This window comes from Anneissia japonica, unplaced genomic scaffold (genome assembly GCF_011630105.1).
Source record: "Anneissia japonica isolate Jap-2015-1 unplaced genomic scaffold, ASM1163010v1 scaffold2999_len715162_cov194, whole genome shotgun sequence".
Lineage (NCBI taxonomy): Eukaryota > Metazoa > Echinodermata > Crinoidea > Comatulida > Comatulidae > Anneissia > Anneissia japonica.
In genome coordinates this window covers 659398-684758 of record NW_022754077.1, presented here as the reverse complement: position 1 = coordinate 684758, position 25361 = coordinate 659398, and the positions used below count along the sequence as shown (strand labels likewise).

The 25361-nt window shown below is 34.6% G+C and overlaps 2 protein-coding genes across 4 annotated transcripts in view; one reads left to right on the top strand and one right to left on the bottom strand.

Moving 5' to 3' along the window:
- Positions 1-4656, bottom strand: part of LOC117123045 (alanine--glyoxylate aminotransferase 2, mitochondrial-like) — a 16365-nt gene extending 11709 nt beyond the window's left edge. Inside the window, exons 1-4 of one of the 2 annotated variants that reach the window (XM_033268864.1) lie at positions 4462-4656; positions 2995-3053; positions 2453-2637; positions 1399-1522 (exon numbers count right to left, since the gene is read on the bottom strand). In XM_033268864.1, the coding sequence (XP_033124755.1) occupies positions 1399-1522; positions 2453-2637; positions 2995-3053; positions 4462-4552 (459 nt within the window). In that variant the 5' untranslated portion in view covers positions 4553-4656. Of the gene's footprint in view, positions 1-1398; positions 1523-2452; positions 2638-2994; positions 3054-3871; positions 4007-4461 lie in introns of those variants that run through there. The other variant, XM_033268865.1, reaches the window with a different exon arrangement.
- An 89-nt stretch (positions 4657-4745) lies between these two features.
- On the top strand, positions 4746-24831 carry LOC117123070 (meckelin-like). Of its 2 annotated transcripts, none has more exons than XM_033268894.1 (29): positions 4746-4992; positions 6094-6176; positions 6693-6795; positions 7336-7423; positions 7580-7643; positions 8249-8323; positions 9817-9885; positions 10854-10993; positions 11271-11361; positions 12328-12414; positions 13647-13712; positions 13828-13885; positions 14124-14216; positions 15261-15381; positions 15525-15642; positions 16286-16441; positions 17557-17655; positions 18144-18230; positions 18672-18851; positions 19058-19114; positions 19556-19696; positions 19799-19879; positions 20689-20805; positions 21409-21519; positions 22181-22214; positions 22319-22404; positions 23086-23188; positions 23521-23663; positions 23939-24831. In XM_033268894.1, the coding sequence occupies exons 1-29, from the start codon at positions 4788-4790 to the stop codon at positions 24017-24019; spliced, it is 2937 nt and encodes a 978-aa protein (XP_033124785.1). In that variant the 5' UTR covers positions 4746-4787; the 3' UTR covers positions 24020-24831. The 2 variants fall into 2 exon arrangements, with proteins under 2 accessions (XP_033124785.1, XP_033124784.1); XM_033268893.1 differs by having other exon boundaries at positions 10845-10993.
- Positions 24832-25361: the final 530 nt, after the last annotated feature.

The window sequence follows — 25361 nt, the reverse complement described above, 5'->3', positions numbered from 1 at the left end:
ATGGTAATATTTTATGAGAAATAGTCTGTATTTCTCATTTTTTTATTCTTTTGCGTAAAACTAAAATTCATGCCAATATTTTTCCATGATTTATAATAATTGGAGTAATGCAAATGCATATTTTCTAAAAAAAAAGTCAGTTTTTAGTGAAATTTTGCCGGGAATTGGGCTTTAAGAGAATGAGAAATTTTGTGCTCCAAAACAAGCACAAATAAGCATCCACTCCCTTTGATACACATCATGACATATCATGTTAATTTAGACACTTTATGACATATGTTAATGTAGATACACATTACGACGTATCATGTTAATTTAGACACTTTATGACATATGTTAATGTAGATACACATTATGACATATCATGTTAATTTAGATACACATTATGACATATGTTAATTTAGATACACATTACAACATATGTTAATATACATACACATCGTGACATATCATGTTAATTTAGATACTTTATGACATATGTTAATCTAGATACACATTATGACATATCATGTTAATCTAGATACACATTATGACATATCATGTTAATTTAGATACACATTATGACATGTCATGTTAATCTGGATACACACATTGACATATCATGTTAATTTAGATACACATCATGACATATCATGTTAATCTAGATACACATTATGACATATCATGTTAATTTAGATACACATTATGACATATCATGTTAATTTAGATACACATTATGACTTACAGTATCATGTTAATTTAGTAGTTATTATTACACCAATAGGCCTAACATAGTTACTAACCGTCTCGCATTGTGCGGGACAATCCCACATTTCAAATTAGTTTTGGAAGAAACATGCATTTTGCAGAAACACATGTGTGATCATAAATTTATCACGCATTTAGCACAAGCCTATGCGTGATAACAAATTATCACAAATTCTGGGGAAAATGTATTTAAAATTAGAAGTCTGGATTTATCAAAAATATAAAAACAGTCATGTACAGTAGTGGCTGAAACTACAGTTTTCAGTTAGCATCAAACATGCATGCATTCAGGTAAGTACTGTATTCACGTGAATACTTAATTCACTGACGTGTTACTAAAAATTGATCAGTATGCATATTTATTTTTTGTTTGAGTAATGAAATGTTTGTGTACTCAAATTGTATGAGGTTTTATTAAATATATTTTGTTTATGTACCTGGTATTTTCAACAAACATGACCTGAAATCATTTTAAAATTGCTTAAAAAGGCTCAAATTGCCGGAGCCCTCCCCATCCCCCCCAACACCAGGGCTCAGCCAAATCTCCCAAACCCCACCCTGCCTGCTGGTGCAGTCACGCATGCATTTCAAATCTCTTAGGTTGGTAACTATGGCCTAATATCTGAATCTATATAATGTGTAAACTCTCACTTTCAAAGGATCTGGCAGGCGTTCCGTGAGTTTAACTGCGTACTCATGTACTCTTGGGTGCATATAGATGTTAGTTGTATGCCACAGAAGATCTACTTGTTCTTTGAGGGCAGCATTTACTTTCCTAAAGAAAAGAAATTAAAAATCATTAAATATTTTATGTCACCATATTTGTCAGAGTTGCAACAATTTAACTGCACTCCAAATTCATTGCCACTGTACTTACAACAGATTCGAACTGCACTCTAAACAGTTTGTAACTAAAATAATTTGCAACTTTACTGCACTCCAAATTGTTTGCAACTGCCCTCCAAACAGTTTGCAAATGCACTTCAAATAATTTGCAACTGCCCTCCAAACAGTTTGCAACTGCACTCCAAATAATTTGCAACTGCACTCCAAATAGTTTGCAACTGCACTCCAGATAATTTGCAACTGCACTCCAAACAGTTTGCAACTGCACTCCAAATAAGTTTGTAACTGCGCTCAAATAGTTTGCAACTTCACCAGGGGTGGATCCAGATATGTCCAAAAAGGGGGATGAAAGTGGGGCCAATTGAGGTTATACTACCCTATGGGGTCTGGGGACATGCCCAGTGAAATTTGTGTATTCTAGAAGCCTGAAAATAACCTCTGAGGTGTTTTGGGCGATCAATTTCCCTCACATCCAGGTCAAAATTACTCTTATCATACAAGGTGCTATTAGCTATTCATCATTTGTCAACACACTGTACTTGGTATGCATTTTGTAATACTCAATTTAACACAGAAATGCAAATTCCATTTTACACGGAAATTTCACTGCCACAGCATAGAGTACAAGCGCAGTATACTACACTCTGAACTTTTGTAACAAATTCAAACTGCACTTACAAATTCTGTGTCCACACTATCAAATTTATGTCACAGCAACTGTGATATGCCCATATATGGATGTGATATGCCCATATATGGATGTGATATGCCCATGGATGTGATATGACATAATTATGATGAAATACATAGCCAAATTACAGAAAGTCGACAGGGCGAACGGCACATAAGTGCTACTTACGGATGACAGTGTCCTACGCTGACTGTGACGATACCGGCAAAGAGGTCAAGGTAACGCCGACCTTCATCATCAAACAGCCACTGCATGTGGCCCTGGTTAATCAATACAGGTTTCTTGTAATAGGTCATAATGTTGAGGGCCGAGTTATTTGTACGTATCTCTTGGGCTTCATTGTAACTAGGACCCTAGATCAGCAACAACAGAACTGATGAGTTTCAGAAAAAAATCTATCTTATAGACAGCCAATAATTTATAACAAATTGTTAAAAAAATCAAAAATTGTATTAAGATTATCCATATATATTAACTTACAGCATCATGCTAAAAATAATAAATTAATAATTAAAATATGCTATACTTTTTTAATTATTGGAAGAGATTAAAATGTTCTAGTAAAGTAAATTATTAAAACTATATCAAATTGGATGTTGTTCAATAACATAATAAGCAAAGAAATATTTGAAAGTAGATTTTAAAAATACAAATAAAAAGATTTATAGAAATATATATTTGGAAAAAATGAACTACCAGAACAGTATTACCTTATAAGGAGTTGGCTGAAAATCACAGGGTGGCATATCCGGCAAACCACTGGATGACACTGTCAAAAAAAAAAAAAAAAATGTTAAAGAAAAATCTTTTTTTTTTTTTTTAATTATTTATTTAGGCATACAATACATGTGCCAAGGACTGTCAATAGCGAATACTGTATATCACTGTCCTACTTGTAGGCGATAATCCCTTACACAAGACAAACATACACACACGATACAAACTAAACTAAACTTTACACAAACTAAATCTCAATCTAAATCTCTTCTGTTTTGAATGAATATGTTCAGTACTTGAACTGTTTGCTTCGGCACTTACAGGAGGTTTCAAGATCTTAAGAGCAGCACTTATTAAAATAATTGGAGTACCATGTGCTATGAATATGCATACCCTTGGAGCTATTTCGTCCCCAGTTGAATTCTATCTGCTGAAACAGCTCACCGTCTTTCGAAGTTTTGAGCCGTTGTTCCTGTGTGCAATATGGCCAGTGCGAGTACGAACGTACACTCTTCGGAAAAGAGCAGGGGATGGCCAAATCACCGCCCGAAGGACCACACTGGAAATTATATAAGTCTTCTGCAAGCTTTCATATTTAATCCTTTTGCTTACACCTCATAAACCCCCGGACCCCAGAATTTATGCCACTGTCCTGTCTACTTTCTAATCAGAGAATATATAAAGTTTGGCCTCAAATTAACTCTTTAGTCTATACTTTTCTATGGGATTGAAAAAAGGAAAAGGTAGCATGTAAATTTTGATCCAATAAAAAGAAAACAGAGCCTTAAGTGTACCAGATTTTGGTTATTATTGCGCAGCACTTAAAGCCGGTTGGGTCGACAGACTAAGCAGCAGTTTGGCTACCTGGGCCTGTATTGCCGCAACTACTGTATACAATCTTGGTCCGACAACTTTTTAATTTTACGTATGAATCTTGGTTTCTTTAACAAGTTCCCTTTCCCGACTAAAAATGTTCCACTTTTTTACACCCAAATGATTAAGACTTGGCCATCAGATCCATGCACAAAACACACCGATGGCAACCAACAGTATTGAGATTAAAAATAAATATTTTTATTTTTTTTAATTTTAATTTTTTAAAAATTTGTATATATATATTTTTTATTATTACAGATGTCTTGCTTGTTGATAAATATTAAAAGTATATGTGTCCTGATAATTGAGGCAAAAAAAGGGGTGTCAAAGAAAAGTAATACGATCACAAATCTTCTATATTCATTATGTGCTTACTTGAGAATGGTGAAATAAAGCCAGAAGGTGGCGTTTTATACCACAGGAAAAAGGAAAAAATGTTTGGCCTACTGCGAAATTGAGGCTTCCATGCTACTACCTTTTATACCTCCGTAAGCAGACGAAGTCTCTCTGGTCAATCCCATCTCCATTTTTAGATGAAAAAGAGCATTTTATTAAACCTAAACCTAGTAGTACTATTATTTCACCTTTTGAATAGACAGCTGTCCCATAACTAAGTGTAGGTGTCATAGTACGAGCAATAAGGTTTCTACTGAAAATTCTACGAATAGAAAGCATGATGAATATGATTTTCTAGCAGTAAACTCAGAACCGAAACCCGTCTAACCAGACACTTGACCACGTCGTCGGTCATACTACACTCTTTCCAGGGACTTCCTCTGCGCATGCTGCTGTGTGTTTACGTTTTTTGTTTTGGCATGTGATCAGGACTGATTGATGCGATAGATGGCGCTTTTCATCAACTAAACAACCAGTAAACAACAAAAACAGCCTAGGCCTAGTCGTTACTGCAATGATGAGTGCTTTAGCATTTTTGTTCAGAAAACCTGTTCTTTCATTATGGTTATTTTTATTTTTGATGAATTTTCGTAAATGTCTGTCTTCGAACTCATTTCTTTACGAAATCGCTAGTGATTGTATAGAACAAGATAAATACTACAATTTCGCTGAATTGCAATGCAAAAGTTGCGAGGAGTTCACCGAAGCGACAGCCGATAGTAAGTATTCGCATCCCCCTTCGCAGCCCTAGATAGAGCTTTATTAATTAAGCTGAGTTAGGCCTAACCATGAAACTTAGATGATGGTCCTATTTTCTAGCCTGCTGTAGCCTAGATTTTCAATACATTTGTACATTTACATTATTTTGATAGCATTAAGCATTATACCTCAGCGTATCTTCAATGGTATGTGGTGGTACAGTCACATTAATAATAATAATAATATTAATACAGTAATTAATATTTAATTCAATTTTGTTATGCACATTTCTACTTAATTTTTTGTTAAAGAATCAACACCATTTAGGCTATATCACCACGCCATTGTTTTTACATAGATATTTTTCAGACAATTTTACTCAATAAATCTGATGTTGATTGGTGGAGCTACCTTCTTAATGCCTTATGATGGCATGTTGGACGAAAATGACCAGATGGTCCATTTTCCTTGTTTACTGCATGATTTTGTCGTCTTTAATAAAGTTCAATAAATACAACAATAAATACAACAACAATAATAATATAATATCAGGGCTTTACACTACTAAATCTCAAAAAGGTCATAAAAGATTAAACTTTGCTAAATAGTATAGGGCTTACTTATAATACTAAAGTTTATATTTACTTTTTATTTAAAAAAAAATAAATTTATAAAATAACTCATAAACCCCCAAATTTGTCTTTGGATCTAGTTTTTAAAGCCAATGTGAACAGTTTAATTTTCATTTTATAAATTTAATTGAGCAATGATAAATATTCTTGTAGTTCGTAGGGAGCACACAAAATAATCAGTATTGCAATTCAAAGTAGGCCTGTTTTCTAAATGATTTACAAACCCAGTGTATTCTGCTATTCCATCAGGCACAATTAATCACAAATTATGTTTATTTATTGATATCGATACAAAATTAAATGCAAAACAATGTTGCTTGATAAGATAGGTATAAACCAAACCTGATTACATATGCATTGTTTTGTTAAGGTTAAAGCATAATTTAAATCATGTACCTAGCATTACAACAAAAACAATAGCTTTTATTTGAATCACTCAGTGCAGACAATTTTTTTTTGAGTAATGTTTGGCTGTTTTTGCCATTTTAGAACTTTCATGTAAATGTAAACCTGGTTACCGTCAAGATGCTGAGGTAATAACACCGACATGTCTTCCGTGTCCAGATGGAGAGGTGAGTTTTACATGCTGACATGGGGTCCGACAGGGGGTCCAAACCAAAGGGCCGACTAGAGCCTCGGTTGGGGTCCTGCAATAAAAATCTCTGGTAGGGTTTATGGGGAGAGTTTTGCTCATGGGGAGAGTTTTTATGGCTTAAAATATGGTCCAAAATGTGCTTTTCGAAAACAATATTAAGGATTGGCAATCAAAATAACGTTAATTGGATAGGGGCTTCAGGCCTCTCCAATGGGGGAACATGCCCCCCGTTGGCACCACCACTGCTGGCAATCCTTGATCCATGTATGTAAACCATTGATATAATTTTTAATGCTAATTTATTAACAAATATTATATAGAAAATTTCGGTTTCCATAAAATGTGGTAATGGAGAGGCTTAATATTAAGTGTACATAAGACTACAGCAATTTTCTATTAAAAGGAAAAAATTAATGAATGTGTGCTATATTGTATTATCATTATCCTTATAATATACTTTATTATTATACTTTTATTTCTCTTTAAAATACAGATTACAACAGACGACGGATATGAATGCATCCCTTGCAGTGCTGCCAACCCCATATCAGCCAATAATGATGAGTGTACACCGTGTGATGCCCATCAAATCCCAGGTTGACCTGTTATTAATAAATTATTAAGCAAGAAAATCAGGGAAAGATCGAGGGGGTGGTGCGGCATAGGAGCTAACCCCCTCCCCCTTGCATAAAAAAAGAAAGACAAGAGAAGGGCTTTCCTCCATAAGGAGGATTCGGCCAAACATACAGATTACAACTGTCAGCGGATGTGAATTTCTTGCAGCGCAGCCAACCCAGTATCAGCCAAATGATAAGTGTACACCATGTGATGCCCATCAAATCCCAGGACCCCACTTTAAATAAGCCTTCTTCAGACTTTTGTGGGTTATCCCTGGTGTTTACACCAAATGTAGCCATCCATCTATCCAGTAATAATAATCTAAATGATAATTTATTAACAAATATTACATAGAAAATTTCAGAACCCCTTTCCCCAACTCTTGTAGTTGAAGCCAAATAATATAATGATATTGTACTATACGTAATTATTAACTGCATAAATACATACATTATAGATCTGCTTCTATAATATACAATATATAAGTTCGAACTGTCTATTTTATATTGTCTTTCAAGAGGAGTATGGGAATGATGGGATATTGTTACCGGAGAAGACATGTACCGATTGTTTACAGCTGTCGCAACCCAATCCTGAGAAAACTGAGTAAGTTTTTAGGGGTAATGCTGTATCACTGTATAATATAACATATTAATCCATTAGGCAAGGGATTTATACTCAAAATCTTGAACTTATGTTTTGCATGTACTATTAAAATGAAACAATAAAATGGAAAATTAATTCTACTACTCTTTTCTTCAGATGTACTCGATGTGATCCGTTTGTTATCGCTGCTTCTGATTCTTGTACCTGTAATGGTGAATCCGTAAGTATTGGTGAAATTGAAGTGCAGTGGCCTCACAACCACCACCACCATCACCATATCACTAAATTTACTAAAATCAGGGTGTTTGGACAGTATACTGTAATTCAGGAAAACAATAATGTAATAAAGATGTCATTTATGAAGGTAATGATCATGGTACTGTAATGTGTGATTGGTATTAATCATGGTGATGATAATCATGGTGATGGTGATGATGATCATGGTGATGAGTGATTGGTACTGACTATGGTGATGATAGTAATGATAATGATGATGGTGTGGTAATGATCATGGTGATGAGTGACTGCTATTGATCATGGTAGTGATGAAGATGATGATAATGATTATGGTGATGCGTGATTGGTATTGACCACGGTGGTGATAAGGATGATGGTAATAATCATGGTAATGAGTGATTGGTAATGATAATGGTATATGATAATGATCATGGTTATGAGGATTATGGTAATAATGACCATGGTAATGATTCATGAGAATGATAAGTAATGATCATGATGATGAAGGTAATAGATAATATTTCAATAAATACAGATAATTATTGTATTTGTTTTAATTAACAAAAGATATTTTGAATTATTTTTTAGGCTGGAGGTATGTGTTTTCCAAGTGGAACTGATTTGATACCAATTGCTGGAAATATAGGATCAATAATTCCATTGGTAGGTTTGTTTGAATACAATCTTAATGAACATTGATAAATACTATCTGTGAAATTTAATTACAAAAAACACCTTTGAATATTCAATCAATCAATCGGAAATGTATATGGCACGCACATCTATCATCCATCCATCTTTAACTATTCATATAAAGGATAACTTTCAATGAAAACCAATTTTGGCTACTTTACAGACTTTGTAAACACATAATGTAATATATATTTTTATATGTACAGTAGCATGTTAGTTTAAGTGGCGGTGCCAGCGAGGAAGTGGGTGGAATAGGGGTAATAGAGCCCCCATGTCAGAGAACCATGGACCCCTGTTGGGGAAAAAGCTAATCATTCGTAAAAGGATTTTACAATCTGAAATTGCCATTTCTGGGTGTCGTGAAATTGAGTCCAACCATGGTAGAACCATGGAGGTGTATTATTGAGATCACTCGAAAAAGCTTGGTGCACGCAGCGCTATGCAGTTGAGCCAAGAACAAAACTGCCACTGCGTGTGAAGAACGCTTGCGCAATTCCTTTAGTGTCTAATGTGTTCCCGGCCACCAAAGGCTCAGCAGAATTAGTTTACCAAAAAATTGAACATGGCGAAATGGAGGGCACCTTCTTTTCTCAATGCGCACTACTTACAGTCAATCACTAAGGCTGCGCAATTGTTTTCACCTTGAAGCTAATACATTTATTTTTCATTACATACCAAACATATTAATATTTCTACAAAAAAGTGTTTCAAATTTAATGGAACATTTACATGAGATTTAAAAGTAGGGTATATTTCAACTTCATTGAATTTCCACTAATTGGATAAAACTCGATAATTCTAATTTTAACAGATATTAATTAAGGTATGATTGAGGATTATAATAATGTACTAAATCATTTTAGTGTGAACGATTGTGGACTATTCGAAAATTCAATCCAAAGTCAGAGTAATTATCAGTTTCACGCTGCCTTAGCTTTATAGACGAACTACCGTAATCGATCTTTAGAAAAAATTATAATAAACACAGAAGTAATTGTAACAGAAATATTTTGCGGAATCTGTTACTGAAATAAACATATAATAACATACTAAAAGTCTGAGAAAATCCAACCAGGGAACATTGTTGATTTTAAAGGAATTTAATGAGTTAAAACCAAAAGGTTTATCGCACAACTACTGTGTTGAAGTGCATAAAAGCATGTCGTTGCCAAGGTGATGCTAACAAATGTTAATAATAAGATCCATAGGCGGGCAACACATCGGTTTGTCGCATCAAGGGGATCTGTTGCTGAGGGATCTAATTCTTTATAATACCTCCATGGTAAACTGAGGTGGATGTGGCACCCACCCTGTCAGAGATTTTGGACCCCTTGACAGGGAGTATCTGGTGACTTGAATGTTTAGTTTAATGGACTAAAAAGCAATAGAAAGCAGTGTATTTATCGCATGTCTGTAACACTGAAATTTGACTTAAACTTGAAATATGCTTGTTTTGCTTATAGGATGGCAAGTCAGGAGTCCCTTCAATTTTCATTATAGACAATTATGCTGGTGCAGTGGAAGTATGTGAGGTAATGAAAAGAGAAAGCAATGTGATTGGTTGCTTTTTTTTGGTAATGAATATTCATAAAATGAGTTGTAAAAAGAAAAACAACATACAGTAACCACAAATTACAGCCCTCAACGTCAAAGTGGTTCATGGCATTTTACCTTAAATTACTCAAGTTGTTCTCCCACCCCTACATTCTAAATATTGTCATGCTATTAACGTATTGTCAGTGGCGTATCTAAGAGTCTGAAAATTGATGGATGGGTGGGGAGGGGAGGGGGGAGTGTGAAGGTGGGAACTCGATGGTTGAAGCCAGACTTCAGGGGAGAAAACAAGTGTTGTACAACTGATTTTTCAAAGACACGAAAAGCACATTTGACAAAAACTTGGAAGCAGTTAATGAGGTACAGATTGTTGTATTAAAAACTGGGAAAAAGGGGCGTAATTACCCTTTTCCCACCATTTCCCCCCCCCCCATTTTAAAATATTCAAAAATCTGTATCTTATTAACAGCTCCCGAGTTTTTAGTCAAAATAGACAAATCAGTTGATATCAAAAAATGTTTTTCTTCCGGAGCCTGGAGCTAGGTTGAAAAATCAGGTGATGAGAGTAGATTTTACTAGAGCATGATTTTTGCTTCAGACATTTTTAATTGGGGTGGAGGGACTGGGCGTGGCAATCCCCTAGGTACACCAATGCGCTATTGCATATAATGCCTCTTCTAGATGGACGTTTCCTGCTTTAGAACATTTTTATGCTGATTTACTTCAGTGACTAATGCAAGTTTCTATGCCGATTTTGAAAGTTTATGTATTTAATCTAAATGCGGTTGAACATCAGGGTTGTGCGATGACAATAAGCAAGTTTTTTTGGTTTTTTTTGGCCATATGTCTGAAAATTCATTTGTGAGGTCTGTAGGATTTGAACCAAGGGCTTTCAGACTGGAAGGCAAGTACAATAACCATGTCTCCTTTCTTACAGGAATACGAGAAATACAGCAATCTAACAGCTTGTCAACTCTGGGGAAATATTTGTGTTATGCAGATGTATGTTGTGTCTGGAGGCCAATCACCATGTGGAAAATACAGAGAATCCGTTGAATCATCAAGTTTTAATGGAATCAACGGTTGGTAAGTTTTATACATTTGTATCAAAAAAATGTATACATTTATACATTTTATATGATAAATGTGTACATTTTATACATTTATTTATTTATCTATATATTATTTTGATTATTGATTTATGTTTCTTGTTTTGTAGTTTTATCCACATTTTGTATATTTATTTAATATTTATATATCTTAAAAATATCTCAGTATTTTTTAAATATTTTTAGTAGAACTAAAAAAAAGAGCATGTTTTTTCTAAATCTTAAGTCATTAAATTTGTCTGATTTATTTGTAGGAAAGAGAATATGCCCTGGTTGTACTATACAGGAGAGGGAGAAAACATCGCTACTGATATTGGCATAGACGTTGTGTTTTCAGCTGGTGATGTATGCATATATTATTTTATATTATATTACATTCCTTTACGAGAATTCAAGCCTAGGCCCCCAAGTTAAAAAATAAACTCCTTAGAATAAAGAATGCATTCAGATTTAATTCTGAGATTGCTATTTCTTGCCATCTAGAGGTGCGATAGCCATGATATGTACCTTCGCCCCATATACTACAGTATATTGTTATAATGACAGTATATACTGTATGGTTATGGAGTATATACTATATAGCCTTGGTATGCAACCTTTTTAAGCTGGTGGCCAGTTCCAATCTGTTGAAGCCAACAGCAGGCTGAAATGAACAGTGTTAACACATTCTCTTTTATAGGCCTACAAGTCTTCCTAGTAGCCCTAATTATTAGCCTTGGTTTTTCAACATCAACTATGATAGGCCTTGATTGAGGGAATGCAGTATGGATGGGGAAGGACAGTGATAAAAAAAAAACTTTCACTCCAGGTTCTCCTACCCTACAACTACAAATTTGTAGAGCACAAAAAAAATTCACTCATATACAGATGAGGTGTCCGATACCTCCAATTTACTTCAGCCCCACCATGGTTGGGGCTGAGGTGAGCAAATTTTTAATACTCTACACCACTAGATACAGTGAGCTACCATACACTCAGAAAAAGCAAGATTCTTGTTGACAATGCCATAGGTGTTCATGTTTCTATTAATACAAAAACCTTTTCTCTTAAGTACTGAAAATCGATCAGAAAAATTATTTATTTTTTAAGGGTGTTGCGGGGGCTGGATCACAATCATTGGTGAGCCGGAGTTGGCCCGGGGTTGAATACTGGGGCTATATAGTATATGTTATGCGGTTATAGAGTATATACTATAATATGCTATATGGTTAATTCCCAGTTCCGTTCCAGATTACAATATCTTATATGTAATGACATGAAATTGTTATTGCAGTTTTAGAACTTTTAATTATTGTTTATTGATATATTCAGAACAACAAGCTTGATGTGTTGGCGGCTATGTACCGACCAAATGGAACGTATCTTGGTTTGGAGCCAACCACAGGTGGTGTTATTCAGGTGAGAAAAATCACCTTTGTGCCATCCTACAAACAAATAAAAACATTTGGTAAATGAATTGGGATTTAGACTACTTAATTGTATAGACTTTGGAGAAGCCAAGACAGAGGCATTGTTTCTAGCTTGGTGAAAGGAAAGTCAAAACAATGGCATGGTTTCCAGTGTGGTGGGAAATGCTTTGCTTTTGTTTAGGTCCGATTAAACATGGACAGATATCGCTAATAACAAATCTGATATCTTGATGGACTGTATCATTTTTGTCCGTCTGTCCAAGATGGCTATCAGTTCGGCTTTAAAAGATGTTGTTGTTTGTGGGTGTGCATGACTATAGATGGCTTTTGTTATTCCCCTCTCCTAGCATGGCCTTTAGTGTTCCTTGAGCCTTGTACGTCCTGTTTTACAACAGTTCTTTTTAGAACTATCTAGGTGGTATACCGCAAGCATTGATATATTATTACTTCACCATGCAAACCTTCAAACAATGATAATGATAACAATAATAACAAGAGCACTCAGTAGAGAGCATATCTCTGCCCACAGCAAATCCTTTTCCATAAAATAAATCCCCCACAATATATTCCTACTTTCCAACCACCATCTACTCTTAAATTATTAATTACACTAACTCAGCCAAACGAAAACACCTTTTACAGTATTGTAATGGTTAACACTTTTAATGAGAGGTTAGGTTATAGTTTTACAGGCCTACCTGCCAATTCCTTATTGATTCTTACTAAGCATACACTCGAACGCTCTACTGTTATACTTGACAAAATAGCACATGCCAAGTATTGGTGTCGAAATGGGAAAAACACACACACACACAAACTTACATGACTGAAAACATAATAATAATAATTATAATAATACTTCTTAGAAGTGGTTGCCGCATCGGTTTTGGCTTGGACTCCTAACCATGAGGTCAAGGTTTCGAAACTCTCTCTGGGCAAGGCACTTTACCTACGTTCATCTCTCTCTGCCCAGGAGTATAAATGGGTACCTGGTAGGATGTTGTGGCACTGAATGTTCTAATTTCGTGCGCTTAACAAGTAGCGACCGACTAGGTATACTCTTTAGGGAGCAGAGAAAGTTGAACTTTGTGCTGATTTGCCATTGTATGTTATCCAATGTCCAAGGGTATTACCGCTCTGTGCCTTTGATCATTCGTTAAAATTGGTGCTATATAAATATTTTGGAATTATTATTATTATTATTATTACTTGCATTTCTAGTTTTGTCAAGATACGCCTCAAAGGATGGATGCTGCATATGAATATGGTCAGAACTTCAAAAGCAGTGTATGTATGAAACATTAGTTTACATTTAATCAAAATGTATTTGATAGAAATTTAGATGAAACCTTCATCAACATAATATTGTAGTTACCACAAATTGAATTTATTTTTCTTGCAGTGTACCATCAAGGCTCAAGACTTTTGGGACAAATATGAAACAACTTTTTTTGATTTATGTATCCTTTTTATGTACTAAAATGAAAGAAATTAATAATACACATTGTTATTGTATTTGTTCTATTGTTTTGTTTTATATTATACTGTTTTATATTATTATATATCATTTTATATTATTGCAGTGTATACATCGAAAGATGCTTTACCTCTTTGTGCTTTAAAAAAATCATTGTAACAATGGATAAAAGCAGAAAATACATGAATCATTTTGTTAGTACTTTCTTAACCAAGTCACAGATTTGCAGTACAGAGATAATGATGATATATTGAAGTTGTTCCCAATTCCACTACTCGTCACTAATTATGCAGAAGATGGCAAGGATAACTCAAGTGAGCATTATTATTATCATTTTACTGGTGCTAGTATAGGCATTTATAATGCGCCTCTTCCTTGAGGTTATGAAGCGCAGTTCTTTTCACTGATCATTCATCATCAAAAATGAAATCCGTCTATATTTGAAGCTCATTTAACTCACTTGTTTTGTTCTCTTTGATTCCCCTTTTTCCATTTCTGTTTGTTTTTTATTTATTGCTCTCATTGCATACACGTCTCCCTCTAGTTAAAGACTACTTTTGGGACCAGGGTTTCCATGGTATTTAGCAGCTTTGGTCTTTTATTAGAATAATAAAGGTAAAAGATACTGTATTTGTTGATTTGGGAACACAGAAAAGTGGTCTTTAATTAGAGGGGTCCTTATTTGGAGGGATACCTTTACATAAAAAATATACACAAAAATGAGAGCAAGAGAATGACTCTATAAACTCGAAGGCTTGTTTCCATAGGGATCCTCGACCTACAAAAAGAGAAATTTCATTCCATCTGGCTAGGTTGCATTTTGATATAACTCCGGTCAGCAATGAGGGAGTATCCACATACTGCAGTTTCGGTGTTGGCTAGCTTTTTTTTTAAACAGTATTTCCACTTATCATTTGTAAAACATAGCCCATGTGCATGTTAAGCATGGTTTCCTTAAGTCACTACAGTGTTTTTAGTGCAATCGTTGTACTGCGTAACAGTCTCCTACGCAATCGGGGAGGTTCCCTGATTTGACCGACCAATCAGCATCACTGAAAGCTGTCAGCGATAACATGTAGCGATTGTGTGGAAACCAAGCTTTAAGTTATGCATTACATTTTTCTGAAAAGAGCAGCGTTACTGACCTAATTCACCGGCAGATGACCCCCACTGGAAGCAACTCCTGGTGTGATTCATTTACAATAAAAAATACTTCAAACCTTCCTATCCTACTCCTGTAAGCCACTCAGGGATGTGTCAGAAAACTTAACACTTCATCAAACCTGTGGTTGAGAATTCTGACACTTGGTGGCGCCAAATATGAAGAATAATTATTAAATTTCTGTCTCATTAATCAGAAACAACCCAGAATGATTGGCAATTGACACGTCGCTTTTTCCTTGTTGACAATGTTGCTGGAAAGACAACCAAAGATAGTCCTGCTCAATTAGTTCGATATGCAAAGAACATTATTCTGAAGTAAGTTCAATTTTGTTTTAGTTTTTCACCAAGCATAGTTGTAGCTACATTGAACAACATCAGTAGACATAAATACAAATATATAGCCATTGTTGTTACCATTTTCAAAGTTTAATTTTATCAGTTTTTGTTTCATATTTTAGGGTTGTACTACAGAATGAAGATAATGCTCCTAAGGAGGGCAAAATTTACCCCCCTTTACTTATTATAACTTATGCAGACCTGAATTATGATACTGACTATAGTACAAGTGATGTTGAGGTAAAATATCACTTTATCTCAATGTAATTTTTTTTTATGGTAATAATATTTCATGTATATATTAGGGGTAGTGGGGTGTAGGTACTAGTACATGCTAAATCAAAATAATATAATTTTTATTTCTTGAGTCGTTATAATGTAAAAACTACAAATTGTATGCAGTGTAATAGTTCGATTTATATAGCGCTTTATACCGGAGTCTCTAAATCTATGAGACATTTCAGAATGTTTTGTGATAGCCCTAACGGCTTATAAACCAGCGCAGATCGAGTACCCTTGTGCCCCCCCTATTTTACCGCTAAATAAAAAATTTCAATGCACATCAATGTTATGTATTGAAATAAGTGCTGCTCGCTTATCTATTCTGAAAATATTGTCCCCCCCCCCCCCCCCCCCCATTTGGATCCGCCCCTGATCAAATATGAAGTACTGTACTAGGCTAGTACCTTACCTTCTTTGTATTTATAATGATGTGTCTAACTGAGAGGATCTAATGTAAAGTATAATAATCCAAAGTACCCCCAGACCCTCTCGAGTATTAAACATTTGCACCATCCCTTAGATATATATATATAGACTCAATCAACTTTGAGGCAGATCAGCTTCTACCCATGTGTTTACTAAGTATACACTTTTTTCCTAGGTTACTTTTGAGGTTTTGTATGAATTGGACCAAGGTGGCAACCAGGGAAGTATGACACTGTCAGCTATCATTCTTGCAGTGCCTGCCCTTCTGTATGCTGCCCTCAAGACAACTGCATGGCGACGTAGAGCAGGCCGTTTAACCGTTGATGTCCCGGTAGTTATCTATGCCATTAGTATTATCTTCATCTTGACTGGGCCGGCCAATCTTATAAAATTATTTGAATAAATATATGAATATACTTTTAATTAACTCATCGGGTTGTCTGCATTTTTTATCATTATCATAGAGTACCACAATCGTGTCGTTCTCTGGACTTTGGTTATCGTTCATTACGCCTGAATGACTTCATAATCTTATTCTTTATTCAAACTTTATTTATGGAGGGTAATCCTTCCAACTGGACCAAGAAGGCCAGCTGATGTTCAGGGGCCCTCTATTAAATATATAAAACACGTCAGAAAAGATAATCTTACTGGTTTGGAATAGGCATTTTAAAACCTAAAATTACCATCAAAATGTACTAAAAACACAAAAAGCTTGCATTATATTCGTTATCGAACACACATTTAATCATCAATTAACATTTACAAAGAAAAATTAAGATACAACTTCTTAATAATTATGATAGAAATTGGGATCAATGGTTTGTCAATGGAGAAAATGGTGTCGGTTGAATGCATTTTGGGTTGCCAATAGCAACGGAGTAGTATCACATGGTATCGTGATGCAACACTGTAGTCCTCTATTAGTGGCACTCTTATCTCTTCACATAATGCTGTCCACTATATAGAATCTGTGAATATTTACATGTTTATTAAACCAAGCCAGCTTTGAATTAATACCTCAAAAGGTATTTTTTGCACACAATCTTTTATGAAAAATAACAAGAATAAGTTACAATTTTTGTTATAAATCTTCCCTGCTGTTCAAGTACTTTTTTAGGTTGTGACTATGGGATACTAGCTTATGTAATTTACATTACAAAAGGTTTACGCTGTCTAAAGTGGTGGACTCGATTACAGCTAGTACAATTGTAGTTACATACGACGAATCCAACTTCACTCTCTGTGAGCTCTAGACGACGCTACGCCTTTCACTGACTGTCAGTGGCAGTCTGAACTGATCATTAAAAATGATTAAATGCGTGTGCGTCGTTGCGTTGCGTTCTCCATATAGTCGCGTCGGCTGACAACCACTGGGTGCAGTGAACTTTAAGCTTTAAGCTCTGTTTAGATTTTTTACGTTTTTGCTTTTTGGTATTATTTCAGGCTTTCGTGAAGTTTTTTGCATTTGCCTCTGGTTTGCTCGCTGATATGCTCTTTGTCATTGTGTATGGTTCAGCATTATTTTTAATGGTCTTCTATAAGGTAAAAAATCTGTTATTTACTCATCTTTTATCACCCTTCTCAACTTTGACCCTCACCTCTCTTTCCCTACTTAAATATAAATTTTTAATTTCATGTATTCAGTAAAAGTTAATAAACGCACAAAAAAGTTTCATAAATTGGCAAGAGAGGATAACCGAAAGTATGATGAAATAATGACAAGTGGCTTTCCAAACCAATGGAGAAACAGAAACATAAAAGAAACAAAACAATAATGGTGAAATTACTCTAATAATTACATTCTTAAATATATAAATTTATATCAAAATACTAAGCTTGGATTATTGATTACTATATGTGACATAATTAAGGAATATAAAAAGCCTGATGATAGTCACTGGTACTGGTACTGGTAGAAGCGGTTTGGCAGAAAGTGTTTCATTAACTATATATAAATATCGATTGATAGAGGGTGTTACATTAACTATTATGATATATTCTTTTTGATATATATTACGTTTTATCTGCAGAGACAAAGTGTAGTCAAACTTCTATTACCAACCCCAGACCAAGAGGGACTTTTTGTCATTTTCATTATAGGTGCATTTGTTCTGAAGGTACGTAATTAAAAAATAAGAAAACAAAATCAACTGGCTTAATTAACTGGTGAGGTTGCAAACCCAAACCTGGGATTGAATTAGCTTGTTAATGCACTATTTGGAAATTTAGAGTGGATATCAGACGAACTTCTAGGATATGTTGAAAGGGTCACCCTTTATAAATATGGCTAGAAGAGAGAGTCAATAATTCATTTGAATATTGCCTTCAACTGTGGACTTTTTTGTTATACAGTAATAATTGCTCAGGAAAATATCATAGTGATGTTTTGCCCTAACTCACATGTTATGTATCGAATACTCACTATGTTACCAGGTACATGCTGAACAAATTCACAAGTGATTCGGGTGGGTTTATGGCACCACGCTAGTTATCTGGAGGTCATGGGTTCAACTTGAATACATTTTATTCTGTTATTTTTGGTTTCTTTCTACTTTCAGCTTCTGGATCTAATCCATATGGTTTATACCCAGTGCACATTTGACATCTTTTTTATTGATTGGGAGAGACCAAAAGGTCAGACGATCCAAGATACCAAAGGGTCAGACGGCAAGGACACCACCAATCCTGTCAGCATTTGGCGGACGTATTTTGTTGCCAACGAATGGAATGAAATACAGGTTAGCTAACATTGTGAAATTTGCAACTGGTATGTGTTTTGGTACATTTACAATGGCATCTCATTTTTATGTATCACTCTATTTTTTAACCTTATTTTTTGGTGTTTTATTCATTTAATGTACCCTTGTGAAGCAAGTGCTACTCCCTAGTGAGATGTATACCTACTTGGAACAAAGCAAGTAATTCATTATCTTTTTGTTTACAGACTAGCAGAAGAAGTAGTCCTTTATTTCAGATCTGCAGTGTTCTCTTCTTCCTAGAGGTAAAACATTGTACTACTCTAAATTTCATAAGCACCCATCTAGAGAAAATTTGAATGCTTCCTTAAAATCGCTACACCGGTGCTACAGTGTTTTCAGTGCAATCGTTTTACTGCGTGCCAGTCCCAGACGCAATTGGGAAGGCTCCCAAATTTCACCGAACAATCAGCATTTTACAGAAAGCTTTCGGCAATAGCATGTAACGATTGTATGGAAACCAAGCTTAACATACAGTACTTGAATATTTTCAGTTTCCTACATCCACATATTTTACATATTTTCATATTTCCATACCTGGATATGTCTATATTTTCATGCCTACAGGCTCTTTAAAATACTTGCATATTTTTTTTATGTTTGCATATTTTTCATATTGCAGTTTCCATATTTGCATATTTACATACCTGGATATTTGCATATTTGTCTAAATTCTTTTTCTGCAGGTCCTAGGCTTTAAGAATATTTGTACGTATGATATTTACTCCTCCACTTCACCAGACACATCTGAGTACATTTCAGAAGACAGCAGAGTCCTTCGATTTGCCATGGCAACCACTCTCTACCTCGTCATTGGCTCTTTTCAGGTAAACCATAACAATTTCTCAATCTAGTAATGCTTTTTAAAGAAATACAATACTACTAATAATATTTATTATTATAATTGATTGTTTATTTCTTTTTTCTAGTGGATTTTCTTTACCTTTATTTACGAGCGTTTTGTTGAGAACAGTTTGCAGAATTTTGTAGACCTCTGCTCCATGGCAAATGTAAGTTAAATGATTATTAAATTAGATTCTTTTCATAAGTATATTAGAGATATTCATTCATAAAGGTATTTTATTCAAAAATAATTGTAATTGCAGTATTAAAGTCTGAATTGTAACAATTTTACAGATTCTAAAAAAGAGACATTATAAAAGGCAAGAGAAAAACTTGGAACAGACATTAAAACCATCAGGCACTTAAAATTTTTTAAATATTTTAAAAATCTATACACGACAACAAATACATTAACTGATGAGACATGCAAAATGGTGTATAAAACACAAACTAGCTACATTATTAATTACGATACATTACCTAAAATTAATTAAAAAGGAGATAAAATCTTTAAAAATATTCTTTTGGCCTTTCTCTCATTCCAAAGTCTTTTGTATTCAAATGTATGCTGGTATAATAATTAGGATTAGGAACATGTGTGTAGAATGATATTGTTGATGAGTGTATATTATATTCAATGTTATTTCAACACGAAAGCCCACACAACCATTTGTGGCGCCTACAGGGGGTGTGGGAGCAGGGCATCTTTAAGCCACTCCATTGAACACCCCAAGGCCCAGGTCGGCCATGCCATGTTAGTTCTTTAAATTCTACTATGGCACCGTGAACAATACAGAGTCGATCAAAGTATATTCTCTACACATGCATGGAGAAATTAAAAACAAATATTAGAAATAGAAATTGAGGAAGAAGTCAAGTTTATGCAATATATAGTTTTGTTTTACTTACTGATTAATTCAGATACACAGTGACGATTGTACATGTAAAGTCAAAATGAACTTGATTTTTTTTGCAGATCAGCATTTTTGTACTTGCAAACCACAAGTACGGTTACTACATCCACGGACGTTCTGTGCATGGCTTTGCCGATACTAGTATGAAACACATGAGGGAACAACTAAAACGAGAAGAGGTATTTTAAAGCAAGTTGGTCTTTAGAACAAATACACTACTCAAGTTTGCTCTACTAACAGAGCAGAGGCAAAGTTTGGATAATTAAATATTTTCATAATGGGGTGGTCTTTCTGATAAGTAAATTTTTATCAAAAAAAAAAAAAAATACAGGTCTCCCCAAAATTAAAGGTCGCTTTTGGGACCAGGGTTTTCATGATTTTTTAGCAGCTTTGGTCTTTAATTATAAAAATTATGCTTCAGGGACAGATCCAGAATTTTTCAAATTGGGTGGAGGGGCACACAGCATTTTCAGATTAGATAGATGAGTCGTGCTTATTTCATACATAACATTGATATGCATTGAAATTTTAAAATTTAGTGGCAAAAACAGAGGGCATATACCCCCTCCCCCATGCCCCCTACTGGATCCGCACTTGTTCTTATACAAATAAAAGATAGACATTGATGGGGTTCCAGAAAGGGGGTCCTCTTTAATAGGAGGGGTCTTTCATTAGAGAGAGAGAGAGAGCTCTATAACCAAAATTATTAAGTGGTATATTTTATGCCAATTTCAATAACAAAATATTAAAATTATTAATAATTGTTTTACCAAATTGAATAGGATAATCTGTGTGGTCAGCGTGGCTTGCTACCAAACTCAGAAGAACAGACGTTTGAGATGCAGCTCCCAGAGAGGATGAGAGAGCAGTATGACCGCATCTTGCTGCCGTTGGTATGTAAACCTCAGCATTGCCAACATCAATATCCCCATCATCAATATTATTGTTATCCTTATTAATAATACCATCATTGCTATTGTTGAAATTAACATCTTCTATATCAAAATCAGTATTATTATCATCATCTTAACCATCATCTTCATTTTCATAGTGATGATGATCACCATCATCTGCATCATCAGCATCCTCCTCATCTTTACCACCGTTATCATCACATTATTATAAATATTTATTATCTTCATTATCATCACTACGACCATCGTTATGGTCGTCATTATTATCGTCATCATCATTAGGCCATTTTGTGTTGGACAAGTTTTGGGAAAATCCAAAAAATGAGTAGGACAGTAGGAAAACTTTTCTTTTGTTTTTTTTTTTACATCCAAATATGTGTTTACGCCTAAAAAGTAGAAAATACACAAATAATCCAACAACTTTGGATTCGCATTGCGTACAATCCAGCAAAATAGGCTAGCATTGGCCCCCTACCTCGCCAAGGTTATTCCAGCCTTATTTGCTAATAAAAAAATATTTTTCGTTGTCAAAAAAAAACAACTGAAATTTCGTAACGCAATAATTTTTTGTTTTGTTTTTTGGGCCTTATCATCATTATATGAATTAAATAATCATACTTTTTTAAAATCATCTTTCCAGGCAAATGCACAAGGTAGAATTGAAGCTACAAGAGGTAAAGTGAACTCTTCTTTAGACATTTGAAACATTGGAATAGAACGTGATAAAAAACATATATGATACACTGCCTTTAACAATGTTATGTATGTTTCTTCAAAGGGCGGCCTGGCGGTGGTGGAGATAATGAACGATTTAACGAAGCTTATGTCAGCATGAATAAATTCTTGTCAGCATTCATTGACCATGTAAGTTAATCACAATGAATCTAACACTGGCATATCTAGGAGTATAGACATGCCAGGTGGAGGGGGAGGGAGATGTTGGTGGGAGAATGAAAGTTAATTGGGGGAAGGGCTCGATGATTAAAATTTAGTTGGGCTTAGCTGGCAAAAATTAAATGAAGTGATATTTAACAAGCATAAATTTTTTTGCTAAGCATAGGCCTATTTCTAGTTGTTAGCAGGGGTAGCTTGAGGATGGCGCTTGGATTTTGTGATTTGCTCTGTACTTACAACTCAGGAAAGCAAATTACATAATTATATTAAGAAATAAATTTAATCTTTTTTATTGTCTTATGTTAGGAAAGTTTAATACATACTCCAAGTATTGAAATACACGCCATCGTGGGATTCAATATTTCGACATTAATTATGGAATCATTATTCCTGATGATGACATAATTAATGTCGAAATATTGAATCCCAACACGATGGCGTGTATTTCAATACTTGGAGTATGTATTATACTTTCTTATCTGAGATTAATCAGTGGACCTTTCGGTTGTTGTCTTATGTTATTATGCAAAGATATTATTTTTTATACTATTTAAATATCAAGCAAACAAGACATTGATGTAAAGACTAAATATATTTTATGATTTACAAGAATTTGATTTAGAAATGATAAATATATTGATCATCTTTCAGGGTTTGAGAGACATTGACTATCAAGTGAAGGATAAATTATTGCTGGAGCGTATTCTGGATATGGAGTTTTCAGATTCGGCAGACCAGGGATTCCTTTACAATGGTAAATTAACTAGAGGTCTCCCTCTAAAGACCACCTTCAATTAAGGACCACTTTTCTACAGTCACAAATTAACAAATGTCTTATCTTTATTATTCTAATTACAGACCAAAGATTGTACAGACCATGGAAACCCCAGTCCCAAAAATGGTTTTTAATTGGAGGGAGACCTTTATTTATTCTGTAGTAGACAAAAAATATAATAATCATATTAAATAACCTATATGACATTACAACCTATGTGCAGCTTTGAAATACACATATTTGAGCCCCTTCATGAAGATATAAAGATTTTTAATATTTTTTATTACTATTCTTTCTTCAATTTATTTTAGATGACGGACATTCGTTTGATCGTGTGATTTTTGCGGGAAACGAGATCACCCTGCTGTTGTTTGAAGTTCTTCTTTTCTGCTTTGTGGATCTCATATCTAAAAACTTTGTTTTAGCAGCAATTGTCACATTTCTTTTCATGAGGGTAAGTGAATTCAGAGGGAAAAAATTATTTTCACATTAGAACTTAAAGCATTTACTAGAGTGCTTAGGATTTTTAAAAGGAGGCACAGGTAAAAAGTGGGGGTGGGTGTCAGGAGCGAGATTCCCGTCGGACGACACTTTTTTCAGTTCCTAATCAAAAGTTATTGTGATTGCAGTTTCTACTATACTAGTGGTGGTCCTAGGGGATAAACTCCCTAGCTCCGAGAAACATATGATTAATTTAAGATATTACATTACTATATATTTTGTTTACAGTTCATCAAGTCATTTCGTGACAGCTTCGGACGTAGCAACCTTGCCAAAAAGACGTTAGTAGATGAGCGTTTCCTAATTTAATTCAGATTAAGTGGCCTCAACTTATGTTTTTGGCATCAAGCAATCATTTGCAGGGTAATTCATCAACTGCAATAACATCATGTTTATGTTCTCTGAAGTACTGTCTTATTAGATTACAAAACATTCTAACATTTTGCCTTGAAAATATTTTAAACTTTTAGATAAAATGTTTGTAATAATTTGTCCAAATTAAATTTTCTATGACAAATATATGACTTATCCCTTTATGGGCATGACAGTATCGTATCACACGATAGTGTAGACAAAGTAATATAACTTAAGATTTTTGTAAAATACTTGTATAATTTATCACCTTGAATAAACCATACTTCCAATGGTTTTGTTTTAAATTGAATTTTTGTAAAGTAACTGGTGCCAATGTAAGCAAACATGGTTAATACCAGAGCCTGTAGCCAGCGTCCAAGGTGTTGGACTTCGAATCGAGATTGTGAGACGCTCGTCGCATTGCTTGTGTCCATGGGCAAGGCAATTTATTTACGTTGCCTCTCTCCACCCAGGAGTATAAATGGGTACCTGGTAGGATGATATGGCATTGAATGTATGAGTCATGCACGTTCAAGCAGCAATGACCAGGGATACTCCCCAGTGAGCAGAGAAAGTTGAACAACGTGCGGATTTGCCAATCCAGTGACCAGGAAATAATGATTTCACCTTGTAAAATCTGTGGATTTTGAAAAGCGCTATATAAATTATCTGGCCAACCGTTGAGGTTTCTGTGGAAAATTTATTAGTATCATTTTCTAAGCCAGAGAGAGCTAGTCAGAGTGCTATTTGTTAGCATCTGGAGATGACTTAACAATGTTTTAACCTCACCCCTTAGTGAAGCTTGGTTAGGTGTGGCCCATCACAATACAATACATATCATCTTGAATAGACAATGCTTTTTGTGTTTTTTACCATTACTCAGTAAGTACTAACATATATTCCAACAACAACAGTTCTTTTCAGAACTATCTACGTGGTGTACCACAAGCATTAATATACTATTATTACTTCACCATGCAAACCTTCAAACAAAACTTCATTGTTAAAACTAGAACACCGAAAAAAATAAGTTTATCCCAGGGCACTGTATAATCGTACTTAACCACAAGTATCCATCATTCCATTTTCGCTCTATTGTGTAGTATTGTATATTTATTTACCAAGTTACTATTTCACTATTATGTGACACTTTTTTTATACCTTGATTAGTGAACCCGTCGAACGCAAATATTTAGGATATCAAATAAAATTTAAATTTTATTTCTAGCCAATTAGCGCACCTGCTGCCACGAAAAATGGAAATTTCAGGAAAAAAAACAAAAGTTTTTCTTCATTT